The sequence below is a fragment of the Trichomycterus rosablanca genome, chromosome 3 (genome assembly GCF_030014385.1).
Source record: "Trichomycterus rosablanca isolate fTriRos1 chromosome 3, fTriRos1.hap1, whole genome shotgun sequence".
Taxonomy (NCBI): domain Eukaryota; kingdom Metazoa; phylum Chordata; class Actinopteri; order Siluriformes; family Trichomycteridae; genus Trichomycterus; species Trichomycterus rosablanca.
Window position 1 is genome coordinate 51,431,725 of NC_085990.1, and position 24,048 is coordinate 51,455,772.

The 24,048-nt window shown below is 41.1% G+C and overlaps 1 protein-coding gene across 1 annotated transcript in view; it reads right to left on the reverse strand.

Annotated features, from left to right (window-relative positions):
- Positions 1 to 24,048, reverse strand: part of plppr5b (phospholipid phosphatase related 5b) — a 72,742-nt gene that overhangs the window by 42,564 nt on the left and 6,130 nt on the right. The window contains exon 3 of the mRNA XM_062992217.1: positions 11,760 to 11,948. Within this exon, the coding sequence (XP_062848287.1) occupies positions 11,760 to 11,948 (189 nt within the window). The remainder of the gene's footprint in view (positions 1 to 11,759; positions 11,949 to 24,048) is intronic.

The following is a 24,048-nucleotide window of genomic DNA, read 5'->3' on the forward strand; positions in this document are numbered from 1 at the left end:
AGAATTGTAGCAGCACTTTTATTTGTATCTGATGGCTTTCATAGCAGCAGCACTGAATCAGTCTTCACTCAGCATGTCATATTGTGCATCCCAGCACCAGTGTATCTAACCAAATAAAATCTTTTACAGTGAGAAATCTGGCTGGTACAGCAAACTCAGGAAACATTATCACCAATATTTACACCGGCTTGAACTCATCATGACAGTGATACGAATACGAATACGAATCCTTTATTGCCATGATAGGAGAGCGAGAAGCTCCAGCATCCATTATTCATACGCTGTTAAACTGATCCCAAACGTACAGTAACAGTAACAGCCAGGCTGGCCAGACCAGATGTAAACTTTCAGACACACTTAGCATCAAATTAAACGACAGTGCTGGAAGCGATGCAGGATTTATGACAACCAGTACTGTGTTCTGTCTGCTAGATCTCAAAATCAAAAACTGGTGACGCTAGCGGATCATAAACCGGGCGTGGTGAGCAAAGGTGTTAGCCTCGTGTGTCGCAGTGTGTCGCTTCAAAATGAAATCACCTCGTTTTTACGTGCATAATGTATGAATTTTGCTGTGTCAGCAAAAGGAAACTGAATCTGATGAGGGTATCAAAAACACTGTGGTGTTAAAGTGTGATGCTACACTTATATGAATGTTTACAATGATTAAAAAAATAATAGGTTAAGATAAGATTCCTTTATTGATCCCCATGGGGGGAAATCCGAGTGTTACAGCAGCTCCAGCACAAAGTAAATACAGTCAAAGAATTAAATAAAAATATTGACTATGTAATGTGATTACTATTATACAGCAATATGACAAATTGCAACTATACAGGAAAACACAACATGCGAGGGACCTTCAAAAAGTTTCAGCACTTTTATATTATATTTAAATTGGAAAAAAATGCTAAAAAGTTTAGGAATTATTTAAGGAACCCAAATATATGATAAAAAGTTAACTTTTAACAGAAGGAAATATGAGCAATAAGATAAATGAGTCACAGCAGGAGCTCTTAGTGTTCGTACTGATGTAACTTTACCATCTGAGTCACTGGCTAGAAAAAAAGAAAGTGTAATACTGGAGTATTCTGCCCACTACACACACTGTAGATAAATAAATTAAATCATTACAATCTAGTTACGTAATGGAAAGTCTTCCATCCAGTCATCCATCCAGCCAGCCAACAAACCAATAGACTAAAACATTTATGAAACATTTTACACATCATCAGGTGGATATAAAGAGCAGCTCAGACATCTATAGAATAAAAAAGATTAAGCTTTGTTACTTTGCAAAACAAAAACTGCATAAGCAAACAGTCGGCGCAGGATTGCAAGAAAATGAAGTATTTCACCATCTACAGTTTATTACATTTATACAAGATTAGCAAACTCTCAGTGTTTAAAGGCAAAGCTAAACCCATACTGAATGTCTGTGACCTCCGATCCCTCAGACTGTACTGTATTAAAAAAAACAACAGGCTTCTGTAATAAATATAAACACATGAGCTCGAGATACAAAACCACAGCAAATCTACTTCTCTGGACTCAAGCTCATCTGAGATAGACTGAAAAATAACACCATGTGTGGTCTATAAATCCACATTTTCCACATTTTTGGAAATAATGAAGTGTCCCATCAATTAAGAATCAATCTATAACTATAATAATTGGAATATTGAGACTCTGTAGACACAAGTCGCGTTCTCTTCACTGGCTTCCTGTAGCTGCACGCATTCAGTTTAAATGGTCAAATGCTCGCCTACAAAGCCAAAAATTTACCAGCTCCAAGCTACCTTCGAGGTCTAATCAAACCCCGCTCTGTACAACGCAAAGTCTGAGCCACTACTCTCCCTCGACTTGATCCTCCACCCAGAACTCAAGGAAGACGAGCATCAGCATCAAGACTCTTCTCTGTACTGGCACCCAAGTGGTGGAAGGAACTTCCTCTGTCTGTCTGAACATATGAGTCTCTCGCTGTCCTCAAAGACAATTAAAAACCTTCATCACCTCTTTACTAAGAACTTAAGCTAACATGTACTTACTTACTTACGCTCTTTTTTATTTTTTGTAAAAAGTAAACACAGTTTCAGCAGATTTGTGTTCTTGAACTGTTGTTTAATTAAACGAGAGCAAGGTGGCCGCTCAGGTGGCGCAACGGTAAAAACACACGCTGGAACCAGAGCTAGGATTTCGAATACATCGTATCGAATCTCGGCTCTGCCTGCTGGCTAAGGCTGAGCAGCCACATGAACAACGATTGGCCTGTTGTTCAGATGGGTGGGACTAAGCCAGATGGGGTCTCTCTGCTGGCTGATTGATGGCGCCTGCACAGAGAAGAGAAAAGTGTGCATCAGGGTGTGTCTCTTCGTACACAACACTGATCCGCACTGCACTCGTCAAAGTGTAGGTGATAAGATGCATACAGCTGCTGCCCACGTGTCGGAGGGGCGTGGGTTAGCTTCGTTCTCCTTAATCGGAGCAGGGATCGGCATTAGTGGAGAGGAAGCATGACGCAATCGGCAAATTGGACACGCTAAAAAGGGAGAAAAAGCATAAAGAATATACAGTGTATCACAAAAGTGAGTACACCCCTCACATTTCTGCAAATATTTTATTATATCTTTTCATGGGACGACACTGTAGACATGAAACTTGGATATAACTTAGAGTAGTCAGTGTACAACTCGTATAGCAGTGTAGATTTACTGTCTTCTGAAAATAACTCAACACACAGCTATTAATGTCTAAATGGCTGGCAACATAAGTGAGTACACCCCACAGTGAACATGTCCAAATTGTGCCCAAAGTGTCAATATTTTGTGTGACCACCATTATTATCACTGCCTTAACCCTCCTGGGCATGGAATTCACCAGAGCTGCACAGGTTGCTACTGGAATCCTCTTCCACTCCTCCATGATGACGTCACGGAGCTAGTGGATGTTAGACACCTTGAACTCCTCCATCTTCCACTTGAGGATGCGCCACAGGTGCTCAATTGGGTTTAGTCCATCACCTTTACCTTCAGCTTCCTCAGCAAGGCAGTTGTCATCTTGGAGGTTGTGTTTGGGGTCGTTATCCTGTCGGAAAACTGCCATGAGTTTTTGAAGGGAGGGGATCATGCTCTGTTTCAGAATGTCACAGTACATGTTGGAATTCATGTTTCCCTCAATGAACTGCAGCTCCCCAGTGCCAGCAACACTCATGCAGCCCAAGACCATGATGCTACCACCACCATGCTTGACTGTAGGCAAGATACAGTTGTCTTGGTACTTCTCACCAGGGCGCCGCCACACATGCTGGACACCATCTGAGCCAAACAAGTTTATCTTGGTCTCGTCAGACCACAGGGCATTCCAGTAATCCATGTTCTTGGACTGCTTGTCTTCAGCAAACTGTTTGCTGGCTTTCTTGTGCGTCAGCTTCCTTCTGGGATGACGACCATGCAGACCGAGTTGATGCAGTGTGCGGCGTATGGTCTGAGCACTGACAGGCTGACCTCCCACGTCTTCAACCTCTGCAGCAATGCTGGCAGCACTCATGTGTCTATTTTTTAAAGCCAACCTCTGGATATGACGCCGAACACGTGGACTCAACTTCTTTGGTCGACCCTGGCGAAGCCTGTTCCGAGTGGAACCTGTCCTGGAAAACCACTGTATGACCTTGGCCACCATGCTGTAGCTCAGTTTCAGGGTGTTAGCAATCTTCTTATAGCCCAGGCCATCTTTGTGGAGAGCAACAATTCTATTTCTCACATCCTCAGAGAGTTCTTTGCCATGAGGTGCCATGTTGAATATCCAGTGGCCAGTATGAGAGAATTGTACCCAAAACACCAAATTTAACAGCCCTGCTCCCCATTTACACCTGGGACCTTGACACATGACACCAGGGAGGGACAACGACACATTTGGGCGCAATTTAAACATGTTCACTGTGGGGTGTACTCACTTATGTTGCCAGCTATTTAGACATTAATGGCTGTGTGTTGAGTTATTTTCAGAAGACAGTAAATCTACACTGCTATACAAGCTGTACACTGACTACTCTAAGTTATATCCAAGTTTCATGTCTATAGTGTTGTCCCATGAAAAGATATAATGAAATATTTGCAGAAATGTGAGGGGTGTACTCACTTTTGTGATACACTGTATATATACAGTGTATCACAAAAGTGAGTACACCCCTCACATTTCTGCAGATATTTAAGTATATCTTTTCATGGGACAACACTGACAAAATGATACTTTGACACAATGAAAAGTAGTCTGTGTGCAGCTTATATAACAGTGTAAATTTATTCTTCCCTCAAAATAACTCAATATACAGCCATTAATGTCTAAACCACTGGCAACAAAAGTGAGTACACCCCTTAGTGAAAGTTCCTGAAGTGTCAATATTTTGTGTGGCCACCATTATTTCCCAGAACTGCCTTAACTCTCCTGGGCATGGAGTTTACCAGAGCTTCACAGGTTGCCACTGGAATGCTTTTCCACTCCTCCATGACGACATCACGGAGCTGGCGGATATTCGAGACTTTGCGCTCCTCCACCTTCCGCTTGAGGATGCCCCAAAGATGTTCTATTGGGTTTAGGTCTGGAGACATGCTTGGCCAGTCCATCACCTTTACCCTCAGCCTCTTCAATAAAGCAGTGGTCGTCTTAGAGGTGTGTTTGGGGTCATTATCATGCTGGAACACTGCCCTGCGACCCAGTTTCCGGAGGGAGGGGATCATGCTCTGCTTTAGTATTTCACAGTACTTATTGGAGTTCATGTGTCCCTCAATGAAATGTAACTCCCCAACACCTGCTGCACTCATGCAGCCCCAGACCATGGCATTCCCACCACCATGCTTGACTGTAGGCATGACACACTTATCTTTGTACTCCTCACCTGATTGCTGCCACACATGCATCAAACCAAACAAATTAATCTTGGTCTCATCAGACCATAGGACATGGTTCCAGTAATCCATGTCCTTTGTTGACATGTCTTCAGCAAACTGTTTGCGGGCTTTCTTGTGTAGAGACTTCAGAAGAGGCTTCCTTCTGGGGTGACAGCCATGCAGACCAATTTGATGTAGTGTGCGGCGTATGGTCTGAGCACTGACAGGCTGAACCCCCACCTTTTCAATCTCTGCAGCAATGCTGACAGCACTCCTGCACCTATCTTTCAAAGACAGCAGTTGGATGTGACGCTGAGCACGTGCACTCAGCTTCTTTGGACGACCAACGCGAGGTCTGTTCTGAGTGGACCCTGCTCTTTTAAAACGCTGGATGATCTTGGCCACTGTGCTGCAGCTCAGTTTCAGGGTGTTGGCAATCTTCTTGTAGCCTTGGCCATCTTCATGTAGCGCAACAATTCGTCTTTTAAGATCCTCAGAGAGTTCTTTGCCATGAGGTGCCATGTTGGAACTTTCAGTGACCAGTATGAGAGAGTGTGAGAGCTGTACTACTAAATTGAACACACCTGCTCCCTATGCACACCCGAGACCTAGTAACACTAACGAGTCACATGACATTTTGGAGGGAAAATGACAAGCAGTGCTCAATTTGGACATTTAGGGGTGTAGTCTCTTAGGGGTGTACTCACTTTTGTTGCCGGTGGTTTAGACATTAATGGCTGTATATTGAGTTATTTTGAGGGAAGAATAAATTTACACTGTTATATAAGCTGCACACAGACTACTTTTCATTGTGTCAAAGTGTCATTTTGTCAGTGTTGTCCCATGAAAAGATATACTTAAATATCTGCAGAAATGTGAGGGGTGTACTCACTTTTGTAATACACTGTATATATATATATATATATATATATATATATATATATATATATATATATATATATATATATATATACAGTATATATATATATATATATATATATAAACTAGAATAAGGTAATGGAAGCTCTTCTGTAAGTCGCTCTAAATAAGAATGTCTGCTAAATGTCGAAAATGTAAATGTAAGTATTGTGACACCTACACATTACACCTACAGAAGCTTTTCATGACATCCCATTCTAAATCCATAACCATTAATACAGATTTGCCCCCTCCCATGCAGCTCTAACAGCTTCCACTCTTGTGAGATAACTTTCTACACAACAATGTTTACCCATTCATTCAGAAGAGCATTTATGAGGTTAGATACTGATGTTGGACAAGAGGGCCTGGCTCACAATCTCTGTTCTGGTTCATCCTAAATATGTTCCTTTAAAACTCTCAGAGGTTTTATCAAGAAGAATAGGTTACTTAAATATATTGTTACTAGCCAATCAATGAAGAAAAACCTAAAGGAAGCTTTATTAAGACTGTAGGGTGAATAATTGGAACTCTAACCTGCAGTATACTGCATAATAACAACAACAATAATAACAAAACAATTATTACTGTGTGTGTGTGTGTGTGTGTGTGTCACCTCCCAAACACACACCAGCACTTCGATTGGCTTCTCTGAACCGCCTCTATGAGTCAGTCTGAGATTTGTGAGTGGGTGTACAATACTTTAACATCCTGCCAATATGTATTCATGCCATCCGCCAGAGTCTGTGCGGGTTTCCTTTGGGAACCTTGGTATCCTCCCAATATTCAAATCATACCTGTAGGTGGACTGCTTACTAAGCTATTCCTATGAGCAAATGTGAATGAATGTGTGTTTAATGCTCTAGAGTATAAGTGGTCGGTATAGCCAACATGGTGTGTAATATAACAGTAGCAGTGATATTATACACTGATCAGCCATAACATTAAAACCACCTCCTTGTTTCTACACTCACTGTCCATTTTATCAGCTCCACTTACCATATAGAAGCACTTTGTAGTTCTACAATTGACATGGTGCTGGTGTGTTAGTGTGTGTTGTGCTGGTACGACTGGATCAGACACAGCAGCGCTGCTGGAGTTTTTAAATACCGTGTCCACTCACTGTCCACTCTATTAGACTCTCCTACCTAGTTGGTCCACCTTGTTGATGTAAAGTCAGAGACGATCGCTCATCTATTGCTGCTGTTTGAGTCGGTCATCTTCTAGACCTTCATCAGTGGGCACAGGATGCTGCCCACGGGGCGCTGTTGTCTGGATATTTTTGGATGGTGGACTATTCTCAGTCCAGCAGTGACAGTGAGGTGTTTTAAAACTCCAGCAGTGCTGCTGTGTCTGATCCACTCATACCAGCACAACACACACTAACACACCACCACCATGTCAGTGTCACTGCAGTACTGAGAATGATCCACCACCTAAATAATACCTGCTCTGTGGTGGTCCTGTAGGGGTCCTGACCATTGAAGAACAGCATGAAAGGGGGCTAACAAAGCATGCAAAGAAACAGATGGACTACAGTCAGTAATTGTAGAACTACAAAGTGCTTCTATATGGTAAGTGAAGCTAATAAAATGGACAGTGAGTGTAGAAACAAGGAGGTGGTTTTAATGTTATGGCTGATCAGTGTATACTAAAATACGTTTTGAAACTGGGTGAAACTTAATAACATGGCAGGTTTTTGTTTAATGACAAACATGAATAATCTTAAGTTTTCTTTACCACGTCTTTGTCTATTTTTACATGGGAATATTAGACATTTCTGTTGTTAAATGTTATATATAATTATTCTAGCCCTACTCTGTTGATTGGAAATATACACGTTCATTCACATCCTCAAGAGTCAACTCCCAAAATGAGTCTTGATTCATTCTACCTGTTATATTTCTAAACTAGAGCAAGTGAACGAGTCTATGGGACACAAAAATGACATTTAATTGGCCATTATGACTTTACAGTTACAACAAAGGAATGGAAATGCCAAAAAATCATATGAACTGATGAACAACGACAAGAATTGCTATGTGCTAATGCTAAATGACAGAAAAAACAAGACGAGCCAACTCCCACATGCATTTACAAGAGCCGACTCAAAGAGCCGACTCCTGGGGATAAATACCAGTTATATTGTATTTATAATTTGTTTAAAGTCACTTGATTCTTTAAAACTGTTTTTACTGGTTGATACTGTTTATGTTTCTAAAATACAGAAAATCTAAAGATGGTATTGTTTGGGAAAAACTACTATGATGGATACAGCCACATGGGTTTGGGAGGACTTTGGAAAATCATTGTCAACACAGCCCGCCGCTGCATCAAGAAATGCATCAAGTAACTGTATTATGAAATGAATTTTGCACACGAACAGCGGCGAGTTCACTGGGCCCGAAGTCATCTGAGATGGACCCAAAGACAATGGAGATGTGTTCAGTGGTCAGACAAGTCCAAGTTTCAGCTTGTTTTTGGAAAAAAATGGATGATGCAGTTTACGTGCCAAAGATGAAAGTCCATCGTCTGCCAGCAAAACGTTAATAATGATTTTTGTTTCTAAAATAAAGAAAATCTAAAGATGGTATTGTTTAGGGGGAAAAAAACTCTAAAAATGGAACTGTGATGTATATACTGTAGTCACATTGGTTTGGAAGGGCTTTGGAAAATCATTGTCACTTAACACAGTCCGCCGCTGCATCAAGTAACTGTATAATGCAAACCATATGTAAATTTTGCACAAAACTGTGTCGAGTTCCCGTCATCTCAGATGGACCCAAAGACAATGGAAGTGTGTTCTGTGGTCAGACAAGGTCACGTTTCAGCTTGTTTTTGGAAAAAACTTGTCACACTGGATAATTTTTTATCATTGAAAACATCATCACAAAGGAAACGTGTAAATTCACAGCGTATTTTGTATTTTCATTTATTTAAGGTGCAAAGCAAACCAACACCTATATCCTTATAATATCCTGTAGTTTTAATATCATATTATATCCTAGTAAATGGTTGCACCACTTGGATGGATAGATGGATGGACAGACAGACATACAGACATAAGTGTAATGTCTGAACACTTCCTAAAAATGCAATAAAAACTAAAATGTAACAGAGGAACTGTATAATGCAAAGTGGAAGCGGCAAGTTCCCCGGGCCCAAAGTCATCTGAGATGGTCCGCAAGACAGTGGAAACGTGTTCTGTGGTTAGATGAGTCCACACACATCGGATGAAAGACCATCCAGACTGTTAGCAACAAAAAATGCAAAAAACGGCATCTGTGATGGCATGTGGGTCCATTTGTGCCCATGTTATGGGCTATCCGCATATATGTAAAGGTGGAAAATAGCATAAATGTCTTTTTTTCCACATTACATTTTGCAGAAAGAAAATAGGTGAAAAAGAAAGACATAAAGCAGTGTCTGTATGCGTGTATAAACTTAATGATTGATGAATGCATGATGCAGGGGGCACCAGGCAAAATCTTGCCAAGGGCACCACACTGATCAAAATGCGCTCTGAATCAAGCAACACCACAGCAAATCATAAATAAAGCAAACCATATTTAAAAACTAAGCACCAGGATAAAACTGTGGTCAAAACAGACTAGCTAACACCTACTGTATATCCTTCTTATATCCTATAATTATAATATCATATTATATCCTAGTAACTGGTTGCACCACTTGGATGGACAGATGGATGGACAGATGGACATACAGACATAAATGTAAAGAATGTACAATGTACAAACCCCACGTCCAGAAATGTTTGAACACTTTCTAAAAATGCAATAAAAACTAAAATACACACTTAAAAAGTTGGAACAGAGGGACTGTATTATGCAAAGAGGAAGCGGCAAGTTCGCCGGGCCCAAAGTCATCTGAGGTGGACCGCAAGACAGTGGAAACGTGTTCTGTGGTCAGCCGAGTCCACGCTTTAAATTGTTTTTGGAAAAACGGACATCGGATGAAAGACCGTCCAGACCAGGGGTGCCCAATATGTCGATCGTGATCGCACAGTGCACACTGGTAGATCACGCCTCATTCAAACAGGTCAACATGATTGACATAAAATTTTCATTGACATAAGCATTTTTCCTTCTGTAACCTGCACTGTTTGTGGAGATGAGTGCATAATCAAGCACAAAGAAACCAAAAACGCTTCGATTCGGGTAAGACCACTGCAGAGACGCTGTTTCGTTTATACATGGAAGAAGCTGACGGAGAAATTTTAACCTACAATCTGACAGTTATATGAAGTTAAGCGCCTCTGCTGGACAATTTTGGAACATATTTAACAGCATTTTTGGATCAACCTACTTGTGTGAATCAGCCTTTTCCCACATAAACATAATGAAGTCTAAATATGGGTCCACCCTTACTGATGAACACTTAGAAGCTGCTTGAGAATCAGTATCAGCAGCTACAGTCCAGACTACATAAACCTGACCGACACCGTTCAGTGTAAATCATCAGAATAAGGTCAGTGTGATTTTTCACTCGCTTGCTCTGTAATATCATGCCACGAAAGTGTGGGCACCCCTAATGCAGACTGTTAGCAACAAAAAGTGCAAAAAACAGCATCTGTGATGGCATGGGGGTCCATCTGTGCCCACGTTATGGGTGATCCGCATATACACCGATCAGCCATAACATTAAAACCACCTCCTTGTTTCTACACTACTGTCCATGTTATCAGCTTCACTTACCATATAGAAGCACTTTGTAGTTCTACAATTACTGACTGTAGTTCATCTGTTTCTCTGCATGCTTTGTTAGCCCACTTTCATGCTGTTCTTCAATGGTCAGGACCCCCACAGGACCACCACAGAGCAGGTATTATTTAGGTGGTGGATCATTCTCAGCACTGCAGTGACACTGACATGGTGGTGGTGTGTTAGTGTGTGTTGTGCTGGTATGAGTGGATCAGACACAGCAGCGCTGCTGGAATTTTTAAACACCTCACTGTCAATGCTGGACTGAGAATAGTCCACCAACCAAAATATCCAGCCAACAGCGCCCCGTGGGCAGCATCCTGTGACCACTGATGAAGGTCTAGAAGATGACCGACTCAAACAGCAGCAATAGATGAGCGATCATCTCTGACTTTACATCTACAAGGTGGACCAACTAGGTAGGAGTGTCTAATAGAGTGGACAGTGAGTGGACACGGTGTTTAAAAACTCCAGCAGCGCTGCTGTGTCTGATCCACTCATACCAGCACAACACACACTAACACACCACCACCATGTCAGTGTCACTGCACTGCAGGTGGTGGATCATTCTCAGCACTGCAGTGACACTGACATGGTGGTGGTGTGTTAGTGTGTGTTGTGCTGGTATGAGTGGATCAGACACAGCAGCACTGCTGGAGTTTTTAAACACCTCACTGTCACTGCTGGACTGAGAATAGTCCACCAACCAAACTTTACTTTACATCTACAAGGTGGACCAGCTAGGTAGGAGGGTCTAACAGAGTGGACAGTGAGTGGACACGGTATTTAAAAACTCCACTCATACCAGCACAACACACACCAACACACCACCTGACCACCACCATGTCAGTGTCACTGCAGTGCTGAGAATGATCCACCACCTAAATAATACCTGCTCTGTGGGGGTCCTGTGGGGGTCCTGACCATTGAAGAACAGCATAACAAAGCATGCAGAGAAACAGATGGACCACAGTCAGTAATTGTAGAACTACAAAGTGCTTCTATATGGTAAGTGGAGCTGATCAGTGTATTTGAAGATGTCTGCGTCTATAAACTTAATGATTGATGTATGAATGATGCAGGGGGCACCAGGCAAAATCCTGCCAAGGGCACCACACTGATCAAAACGCGCTCTGAATCAAGCCAAAACTAGCTCTATAGGTTTAGGGTGATGCCCCTTTCACATGGCACAAGGTAAACGAGTAAGCTGAAGGATTAGAACGTGTGCAGTACTCACCACGAGTGTGGGCACACCGGCCACCAGCGCGTAGAGCAGCGCGGGCGGGACGGCGCTCCGCTCCTCCGGTCCCAGGTACGGCTTGGTGTAGGCGCTGTCGTAGCAGAAGAATCCCTGAACGTGCACGTTGAACGTGTCCGTGTACTCGAAGTAGTAGGCCAGCATGATCGTGGCCGCCATGATCACCAGCTGAAAATAGAGCATGGTGGTTAGAGGATGGTCCGAGAGCATCTAACGGTCCGCGCTGAGGAAGCCAAACGGTACAGATGCGCTCATTCCCAGATGTGCCGCTGCACTTTGCGCATCTGGACCGGCGCACGGCAGGATGAAAGGTGCGCTAGAGCTCGCGCCCATGGTCGCGGCTGCTCAGCTCGGTCCCTGAGATCTACTCGATCTTGCTCGATCTGCTCGATCTGAAAGCGTGAGGATGGAGCCGCGGAGGATGAGGAGGATGAGGAGGGTGGGGAGTGACGTTCGTGTAGCTCCAACAACCTGCTGCTGCTCTGTCGCGTCACTCTGCGAATCCTTGGTTCAGCTACAACTCTGTACGACCCAACACTACACCACCGTGCACAAGTGTGCACTGCAGCAGTGTAGTCCACCACTGACTGATCTGTTTATCTGATTACCCTAGCACTGTGTGCTCTACACACTGAGACATTAACGGTCACTCGTTCTAATCTCTACTGACTGTAAAAGTACCACTGGCATTCCCTCACCTTCCTCTGGCAACACATCATGCTCGTCCATATACAGTAACCTTTTTATCCATGTGTTATATTAACTATGTAAAGATTGCATGTTCTCCCTGTGTCCACGTGGGTTTTCTCCAGGTGCTCTGGTTTCCTCGCACAAGTCCAAAGACATGCAGTCAGGCTAACTGGGGCTACTAAAAAAATGAGCGTTTGTGTGTGTTTGCCCTGTGATGGACTAGTAACCTGCCTGAGTGTTTCCTAGCTTTTTGCCCAATTAATCAGACCCACCGAGACTCCGACCAGGATAAAACGGTGGTCAAAACATGAAACGTGAATAAATGAATGAAACATCTTCTTTTACACTTGTCACACTGAATAATTTCTGATCGGTAAAAACATCATCACAAAAGAAACGTGTGTAAAATCAAAGCATAGTTTGTATTTTTGTAACCAACACTTACAGTATATACCAACAGTATATCCTTATTATATTCTATAATTATAATATCATGTTAAATCCTGGTTGCACCACTTTTATATGGTTGCACCACTGTTATATATACTGGTTGCACCACTTTTATACTGGTTGCACCACTTTTATATAGACTGGTTGCACCACTGTTATACAGTATATACTGGTTGCACCACTTTTATATGGTTGCACCACTTTTATATATACTGGTTGCACCACTTTTATATGGTTGCACCACTTTTATATATACTGGTTGCACCACTTTTATATGTTATATACTGTAGACTGGTTGCACCACTTTAAATATGGTTGCACTACTTTTATATATACTGGTTGCACCACTTTAAATATGGTTGCACCACTTTTATATGGTTGCACCACTGTTATATCTACTGGTTGCACCACTTTTATACTGGTTGCACCACTTTTATATAGACTGGTTGCACCACTGTTATACAGTATATACTGGTTGCACCACTTTTATATGGTTGCACCACTTTTATATATACTGGTTGCACCACTTTTATATGGTTGCACCACTTTTATATATACTGGTTGCACCACTTTTATATGTTATATACTGTATACTGGTTGCACCACTTTAAATATGGTTGCACCACTTTTATATATACTGGTTGCACCACTTTAAATATGGTTGCACCACTTTTATATATACTGGTTGCACCACTTTAAATATGGTTGCACCACTTTTATATATACTGGTTGCACCACTTTAAATATGGTTGCACCACTTTTATATATACTGGTTGCACCACTTTAAATATGGTTATACTGGTTGCACCACTTTGATATGGTTGCACCACTTTGATATGGTTGCACCACTTTTATATGGTTGCACCACTTGTATATATACTGGTTGCACCACTGTTATATATACTGGTTGCACCACTTTTATATGGTTGCACCACTTTTAAATATACTGGTTGCACCACTTTTATATATACTGGTTGCACCACTTTTATATGGTTGCACCACTTTTATATATACTGGTTGCACCACTTTTATATGGTTGCACCACTTTTATCTATACTGGTTGCACCACTTTTATATGGTTGCACCACTGTTATATATACTGGTTGCACCACTTTTATATGGTTGCACCACTGTTATATATACTGGTTGCACCACTGTTATATATACTGGTTGCACCACTTTTATATATACTGGTTGCACCACTTTTATATATACTGGTTGCACCACTTTTATATGGTTGCACCACTTTTATATATACTGGTTGCACCACTTTTATATATACTGGTTGCACCACTTTTATATGGTTGCACCACTGTTATATATACTGGTTGCACCACTTTTATATATACTGAATGCACCACTTTTATACTGGTTGCACCACTTTTATATATACTGGTTGCACCACTTTTATATGGTTGCACCACTTTTATATATACTGGTTGCACCACTTTTATATGGTTGCACCACTTTTATATATACTGGTTGCACCACTTTTATATGGTTGCACCACTTTTATATATACTGGTTGCACCACTTTAAATATGGTTGCACCACTTTTATATATACTGGTTGCACCACTTTAAATATGGTTGCACCACTTTTATATATACTGGTTGCACCACTGTTATATATACTGGGTGCACCTCTGTTATATATACTGGTTGCACCACTTTTATATGGTTGCACCACTGTTATATATACTGGTTGCACCACTTTTATATGGTTGCACCACTGTTATATATACTGGTTGCACCACTTTTATATATACTGGTTGCACCACTTTTCTATGGTTGCACCACTGTTATATATACTGGTTGCACCACTTTTATATGGTTGCACCACTTTTAGGATCAATAACAGATGGATGGATAGATGGACAGATAGGTGGACAAACAGACATGAATATAAAGTTTGTACGACTTACAAACCCAATTTTTAGAAAAGTTGGGACACTTTGTAAAATTTCTATAAAAACTAAATGTAATTTTTTACATATAAAAAAACAACAAAATGTGATGCCTGGAACCCACTTAAAAAGTTGGGACGGAGGCCAATTAAGACTTACACTGGAAGGTTCCACAACTGGCAGGTTAACTGGTAACAGGTGAGGTTATCAAAACTGATATCAAAGTGTAGTCTTTGTAAAGTAGTTTTAGTCGTGGTTCACCACATTGTGCCAGAGCTATGTGAGAGAACCGGCAGTATGTTCAATAACAATGTTTCTCAGTGGAAGATGGCAAAGAATTTAGGCGTTTCACCATCTACAGGTCATAATATCATAAAAAGATTCAGGGAGTCAGGGGACATTCTGGTTTGTAGAAACCAAGAGCAGAAGCTGCTGCTGAATTTGAGTAACTATTAAGTCTGTAGATTATATTGTTTTAAATAAAAGTCATGCTACCATGATGGATATTGCCACATGAGTTTGGGAGGACTTTGGAAAATCATTGTCACTTAACACAGCCCACCACTGCACCGAGGGCATCACAGGGCAAGGCCATGTCCACAGTCCAAAGACATGCAGCCAGGTTAATTGGACATACTAAAGTGCCCTGTGCGTGTGTGTGTTTGTGTGTGTGTGTTTGCCCTGTGATGGCCTGGTGACCTGTCTGGGGTGTTTCCTACCTTTTGCCCAGTAAATTGTACCCACTGCAACCCTTAAAAAGATAAAGCAGTGGTAACACAGACAATGAATGCATGAATGATTTATTATGGGCAAAGGTATAGAGGTCCCTTTATACAGACATTAATATATACCTAACTGGCACATTGGCATATTTATATCACCATGTACTGATATATACTTGTCTGGCACACTGGCATATTTATATCACCATGTACTAATATATACTTGTCTGGCACACTGGCATATTTATATCACCATGTACTGAGCCATGTGCATCAGTAACACTCCAGGCTCGTATCTTGCACACACACCCCAAAGCTAATCATCTATGGGATGAAAGCTTGAGCTGTTTATGCTTTATGTTTTTGACTCACATTAATAATTCATCTGCTTATTTATTTTGGAGAATGTGCACATGTGGGTTTCAGGGCAGGTTTGATCCACATATTGACAGATTTGGGTCAAATCCAAACATGAGCTTTGTAATGAGCACATAGTAATATGCATATAACTGATTTGGAAAACGTGTCACTCAGTGTAGCGTCGGGTAGATGTGATAGCGCTTACTATAACAAGTTCTGTACAAATAATGAGACAAATACGCTGATATAAACAAGAACAGCTTGAGATTTTAATGTTTTCTTTTCTAATTAATTACAGCCATGATGACGAGGGAAATCATTCATAAACATGATACAGTTTTGAATAGCTTATCATACAAACCCCATTTCCACAGAAGTTAGGACACTGTATTTTCATTCATTTATTCACTGTCTGTTTTACCACCAGTTTGTCCTGGACAGTATCGCAGTGGTTGCAATCCACTAAACACCCTGGACAGGTCACCAGTCCATCATAGGGCAAACACACACACACACCTAGGCAGGGCAATTTAGGATCTCTAATCAACCAGAGCAGCACGGTTCCTCTGTGGGTAGCACTGTCGCCTCACAGAAAGAAGGTCCTGGGTTCGATCCCCAGGCGGGGCGGTCCGGGTCCTTTCTGTGTGGGGTTTGCATGTTCTCCCCGTGTCTGCTTGGGTTTCCTCCCACAGTCCAAAAACATGCAGTCAGGTTCACTGGAGATACTAAATTGCCCTATAGGTGAATGGGTGTGTCTATGAGTGTGTGTGTGTGTGTGTCTGCCCTGTGATGGACTGGCGCTTCGTCCAGGGTGTTACTGTGTGCCTTGCGCCCATTGAAAAGCTGGGATAGGCTCCAGCACCCTCCCCGCGACCCTGATTGGATAAGCGGTTAAGAAAGTAATGAGTGAGTGAGTGAGTAATCAACCTGACCGTATGTCTTTGGACTGTGGTAGGAAACCGGAGCTCCCGGAGGGGAGAACTTGCAAATTCCAGACAGAAAGGACCCAGGTCACGTCAAAATCGAACCCAGGACCTTCTTGCTGTGAAGCGACAGTGCTACCCACCGAGCCACCGTGCTGCCCCCACCACGCAACCCACTGTATTTTATAAATATAAAGAAATGTAGAATTTGATGCCTGCCACACACTCTATCAGGTAATTCCAAAGGTTTTCCAAACCTGGTTGTTGCAGCTGTAAATGTTCTTTATTTTGTTTTGTTTAATTTAATTGCTGAACAGCTTTCATCTTGTGTTCTTTTTGTAAGAGCTTCTTAAGCACCAATACTAAGAAATAACTCAGTGATGTGCGCTGCCATGCATTCAAACCCTGCTCTCGACTGGCACCAGAGAAATTGGCATCTCATACTACTGAATTTGTTTGTGTGCCATTTAAAGAGCTCTCCACTAAATTCACCACAGATAATCATATTCCTCAGCCTGTCAAAAACACTTTCATTAAAAACAAGTGTACACGACCCCATCAAATCTTACTGAGAACGGTGCTTGGGTTTCTTATGAAGTGGGACTCGGATGATAAGCCACGGCGGATTGAAGCTTCAAGTTCTTTCTTTGTTGTTTTGCTATTTTAATAAGAGCTTTTTATTAGGAGTTTGTTGTACAGAACTTGTACAGGATTTAAGGAATCTGTGGCCATGGTGTGCTGTTTTAACCCACAGAGAAATGTAATATATGGCATGTATGCCCCTATATCAGTAATGGTTTTTCCACATATGTTATCTGTAAGGTGATACGTTATTATTACATACTGTATATGTTTCCTCTGGGTATATGTAGATGTAACTTTATACAATATACGCAATACCCATAATAACATTATGACCACCTTTCTAATATCGTGTTGGTCCCCCTTTTGCTGCCCCATACACAACAAACTGTGCTGCTCTGTGTATTCTGAAACCTTTCTATCAGAACCAGCATGAACTTCTTCAGCAGTTTGAGCTACAGTAGATCGTCTGTGGGATCGGACCACACGGCCCAGCCTTCGCTCCCCACGTGCATCAATGAGCCTTGGCCGCCCATGACCCTGTCTCTGGTTTACCACTGTTCCTTCATTGGACCACTTTTGATAGATACTGACCACTGCAGACCGGGAACACCCCACAAGAGCTGCAGTTTTGGAGATGCTCTGACCCAGTCGTCTAGCCATCACAATTTGGCCCTCGTCAAACTCGCTCAGATCCTCACGCTCGTCCATTTTTCCTGCTTCTAACATCAACTTTAAGGATAAAATATTCACTTGCTGCCTAATATATCCCCCCCACTAACAGGTGCCGTGATGAAGAGATAATCAGTGTTATTCACTTCACCTTTCAGTGGTCATAATGTTATGCCTAGTCGGTGTATGTTACATATATGTTACATACATGAGCATACATATTTCTATGGGCTTTTTTCTTTACTTAAACTTTTTTTGAGTTTGGTCACTTGGTAGTGCAGCATTAAGTATGCTAGCCAACTACTGCTGAGATCTGTGGTTGCGGCCGGTCAGGGATCTGCATGGACATGATTGGCTAATGTCAAAGGGGGTAGAGGGGTATGAAGTAGGCGGTGAGCTCTCAATGCCAGTCCCAAGCCCAGATAGAAAAAGAAGGGGTTGCGTAAGGTGTAAAAACTGTGCCATGTCCAGTATGCGGATCGGATCCGCTGTGGAGACACCAAAATACAGAAGAAGCCAAAAAAAAAAAAAAAAGAATACAGTGAAAACCCCACCACCGTTTCTATCAAACCATTAAAAGTTTAACTAGTTTAAGCGTGAGCAGAAACTTATGCCGTCTCGGCATTTTCTTCAAGCTAAACACATCCCTGTGAGTTGGCTTCCTCTCTCAGTTTGGCTTGCTTTACAGAGCGAAGTGTACACCAGCACTCATGAATTATTAAACATCGTTCAGTTTGGAATCATCGAGCCGCTCTTAGGAGATTTAATCATTTAACTTTATGCTTACACAGTGGGCTTACGGAGCCTTTCTCTGCATTTTAAAGTCTGTTTAGTGCCAACATGCCTTCATTCACATTCACTATTTGTTGGCACACTTCAGCCTTTGTAGCAAATAAAAAATACAAATTTTCTTTATATATATATATATATTTATATATGTTTTCTTTCGGCTGCTCCTCTATATTTATGGGTCACCACAGCGGATCTGGTCTGCATACCAGACTTGGCACGTTTTTTTACACCGGATACCCCTCCTGACTCAGCCCTTCTATTTCAATCCGGGCTTGGGAACGGCATTAATTAAAAGTGCATTGACAAGTGCACCTCCCAAAGGCTAGCATGTTTAGGTCATCCCCACCTTAGACAACAACCAATCATGTCCACGCAGATGCCCACTTTTCCTTTACACTCAGACTCGATAACCTCACCTGTTACCAGTTAAACTGCTATTGTGGAACCTTCCCGGAACAGTGTTACTTGTTACCCTAGTTTACTTTTGCCTCTGTCCCAACTTTTTTGGAGTGTGTTGCAGGTGTCACATTCTACTGTTTTATATATTCACAAAATACAATCATGGTTATCATGTATATCATGTTTATACAGGGCAGTTGCAGCCTAGTGGTTATTGTACCAGACCAGTAATTAAAAGGTCGCTGGTTCAAATGCCACCACTGCCAGGTTGCCACTTTTGGGCCCTTGACAGTGAACACTGTCACAGTACTTCTATCACATTTAACATATTACAGTTTTATTGCACTTTTAGAAAGTGTCCCAACTTTTCTGGAAATGGGGTTTGCTTTATCTAGCTTTATCAGTGTTGTGGGGGGTCTAGAGTCTGTCCCAGAACAGAGTGCTATTCCATTGCATGGTACTACAAAAGCACTTGTAAATGTTTAATTATTAATAAAACTCGCTGTTATTTAGAGTAGCCACTCAAGCTGTTAGCATGTTTGGGGAGGTAAAAGGAAGCTGGACATTAACACTACAACTCTCTACATTGACACAAAAAGTATATAAAATTTGAGCTATTGGTGTTTCTATACTGGGACACACACAGAATTAAACTTGCTCTTTGCTTGCCAGTTAGTCATAAGGGCACAACTGTGCATCTAAAAGAAGCCTGTAAACACTAAATAAAGTGAAAGCATTAAAGTGGGCGTCGCTCAGCACTTGTTTTGTATTAATCTTATTCATTTTGTTTATGTGCACTGACAAATTAAAACAGAACATTAATTCCTTCTATCGTTGTCTTTTTTACTATTGCTTTATCCTGGTCTTGGCCAGTCCATCGCAGGCTAGACACACACACACACATACACACACCCATTCACCTATAGGGCAATTAAGGCAATCAGTTTCTCTAAATAACCTGACTGCATGTTTCTGGACTGTGAGAGGAAACCCACGCAGACACGGGGAGAACATGCAAACTCCGCACAGAAAGGACTCGGACCGCCCCGCTTGGGAATCGAACCCAGGACCTTCTTGCTGTGAGGCGACAGTGCTACAGACTGAGCCACCGTGCTGCCAAGTTATAACTTTTAGTTCAATTTAATTTTGTGTACTGTATATATGATTTGTGTAAATCCTATTCATTTAAATGATCCTCCAGGTCACCCAAGGAGGACGGAGGTTTCTGCTGAGTCTGGTTCCTCTCAAGGTTTCTTCCTGTAATTTTAAGGGCGTTTTTTTTGCCACTGTCGCCCTTGGTTTGCTCAACAGGGGTTGGACCTGGATTCTGTAAAGTTGCTTTGAGACAATATCCATTGTAAAAAGCGCTATATGCATAAATTTGACTTGACAGTGAGAACATGCAAACTCCACACAGAAAGTACCCTGACAGCCCTGACAAGGAATTGAACCCAGGACCTTCACCACTGTGCCACCGTGCCAAAACATAAATGGTGTAATTCTATACAGTTTTGCACCACAATTTAGTTTTCTTCTGCAGTTTCTTATTTAATGTCGTATACGTGGCTAGCCAAACATATAGCTATAGGTCTGCTGTGTTTGTTTGCTAGATTCATAAGCCCATGTCAGCTGCTGTGGCTATTATCTTGGCTGAACAATACGTTTCTTGTTTCTTTATTTGTGTACCTAGGGAATGGGGTGTCTAATTTTCTAATAAACATTTAATTACACTGATCAGCCATAACATTAAAACCACCTCCTTGTTTCTACACTCACTGTCCATTTTATCAGCTCCACTTACCATATAGAAGCACTTTGTAGTTCTACAATTACTGACTGTAGTCCATTTGTTTCTCTGCATGCTTTGTTCAAACAGCAGCAATAGATGAGCGATCGTCTCTGACTTTACATCTACAAGGTGAACCAACTAGGTAGGAGTGTCTAATAGAGTGGACAGTGAGTGGACACAGTATTTAAAAACTCCAGCAGCGCTGCTGTGTCTGATCCACTCATACCAGCACAACCAAGCCCGGAGTGGCTAATCGGGAGATTCGGGAGGATTCCCGATGGGCCGGCTCATGTCAATCTCGAGTTTGGGCCGGTTGGGAAAAATAATTTTGACACATCTGTCACTTTTCTATTTTTCTTCTTGCATTCATTCATCTGACAGCGCAGCCCCTACATCACAGTAGATCAGATGGGTTCTACCATCTGAGGGAATCCCACCCTCCCAAAGTTTAAGTTGGTTTGGCCCACGAAGCGTCTTTTCTGGAGCGCCGGTAAAAGTAAATAGCGCAAACCATCAGTCGGACTCGGTGGTGATGGAGGGCAGGAAGAGGCCAGGTGAAGCCAAAAAAAGCCAGTTAAAAAAAGGGGGGTTAGAAGAAGATGCTGCCAAATGTGCCAAATTACCAGACTTGTTTTCCAGAGGACAGACCCCATGCAGCCGGTAAAGAGAGATATGGACATTTGCAATGTCAACTTAGTGTAGTTTATTTGGTAGAACCCAATACACACCATTAATCACAAATATCCAGTTTCAAGCTGAAAATAAGAAACATAATTTGAAGTGTAATATATTAAATAGCCTAACTCATTAATGGAATGTTTTTGTTCCGACGCTACTGTACTGATGATCCCAAGGAGGCCATGACTACTGAAGGGACAGGTAGAGGATAGTCTAACAGAGTTATTTAAACTAAGATAGTTACTTGTAATGTAAAATATAATGTGGAGAATATACATGATATATGTTAAATTGTTCAGACATTCAGAAAGATGTCAGCACGATAGCCTAATTTATTTTAACAAATGGAGACAATTAGCCTAAATCACTATCAATTTTACACCATGTTATGTTATGTTCATGTTATGTTATTCAGCAAAAGAGGCTAACCTATAATGAAATGTTTTTTTAGCCTCAGAGCAGCAGATAAGCCATGTCTCATGTCTATAGACAATGACACCATTATTAATAAAGTTACTGAAACCAGTGCACTGCTTAGGAGGCTTTTGATGCTGTAGGTAGCCACTAAATATGCGTGTAGTGAAGCTACTTAAGAGTTTAGTGTAAACCTAACAATAGAGCACCTCTCTGCTGGGAAGACATGCAATATTAATTTCAAATTATTTTTATTTCAAATTTTGCTTCGGTACAAATGTAAATACGTTTTCATCTTTATCAAATTTTTTTTTACCTTTTAAATCTTTAAATGATTTAAATTTGAATTGAACATGTTTAAGTGAAGTGTTTTCTGTTATATAACCAATAAAAAGGCATTGTAAGAGCTAGCTGCTGTTTCATTTATTAAAATTTCTCCTCCATGGAAAAAGTGGGCCGGGTTTAGGCATAAAACTCCCGGGCTGAAAAAGGGGCCCACTCCGGCCCTGAGCACAACACACACTAACACACCACCACCACCATGTCAGTGACAGTGTCTGTGGGGGGTCCTGACCATTGAAGAACAGGGTGAAAGGGGGCTAAAAAAAGTATGTAGAGAAACAGATGGACTACAGTCAGTAATTGTAGAACTTCAAAATGCTTCTATATGGTAAGTGGAGCTGATAAAATGTCTTGTTACTATTTTGATGTCCTGATTTTAATGGGTCACAGCAACATTTTATGAAAGCATGTTCCCCGGTAAATTGGGTTTAATGACGCCCCTGGGTTGAACCCAGGCCCTAGGATCACCCACACTAGTGCTGTGCCACCACAACCAAGTCAATATCAATTATATAATTATAATTTTCCTCTTACGGGACTAAGAGAAATTATATATAATTAAAACTAGCAAATATAAGCAGTTGTTTTGTATTCTAATTATCATAACACACACACACACACACACACAGGGCTTTAACACAAGTGGTATGTGATTAGGTTGGTGAAAGCAGTATTTATAACAGGTAAGGTACACAACACATTGATTTAAAAATGACACATTACTATATTCAGGTCCCAGTTCCCTTTTCTATGTTTGTGTTGCATGAGTCTGACCCAAATTTTACAACTGTGTAACCCAAGTGACTGAAGCTGAGTCACAAACATCAACTTCAAATGAAATAACGCAGCACTGAGACTGATGCTGGCTCGAATCAGAATCAGAGCAGGTCTGACATGTTTATAATCCACTGACACATTTAATTCAGTCACTCTTTGTGATGGTAAGTCATGCACATGAAAGTCTGACCTATACTATCATAAAGCAGTCCACATCACATCTGTACTGTTTTATATCTCTCACCCTTCAGAACAAAACTGGCTTTAATACAAACCTCTCACTCAAGCTCCCGATTGAACCAATTTATCCATTATCATAATTCAGTTATTTCCAGAGGAGTTGAAGGTAAAAGAGGAAGAGGACGGCCAGCAACAAGATAAGTAGATAGTATTAGAGGAACAATGAACGAGTCATTAACAAGTCTAAATACCCAAACAGAAGATTCTGAGGAAACAGTATTCATCCAGTCCACCAGGAGTCTGAATCAAGTTAAGAGCTCAATAATAGTAATAATAATAATAACAATAATAATCATAACAATAATAATAATAATGATAATAATAATAATTATAGCTCTCCCGAATTAATAATAATAATAATCCTCCCTAAATATTATTATTAATAATAATAATAATAATAAATAACCCTCTCTAAATAATAATAATAATAATAATAACAAAAATAATAACCCTCTAAATAATAATAATCATAATAACCCTTGCTAAATAATATCAATAATAATAATAATAAAAATAATAACCCTCGCTAAAT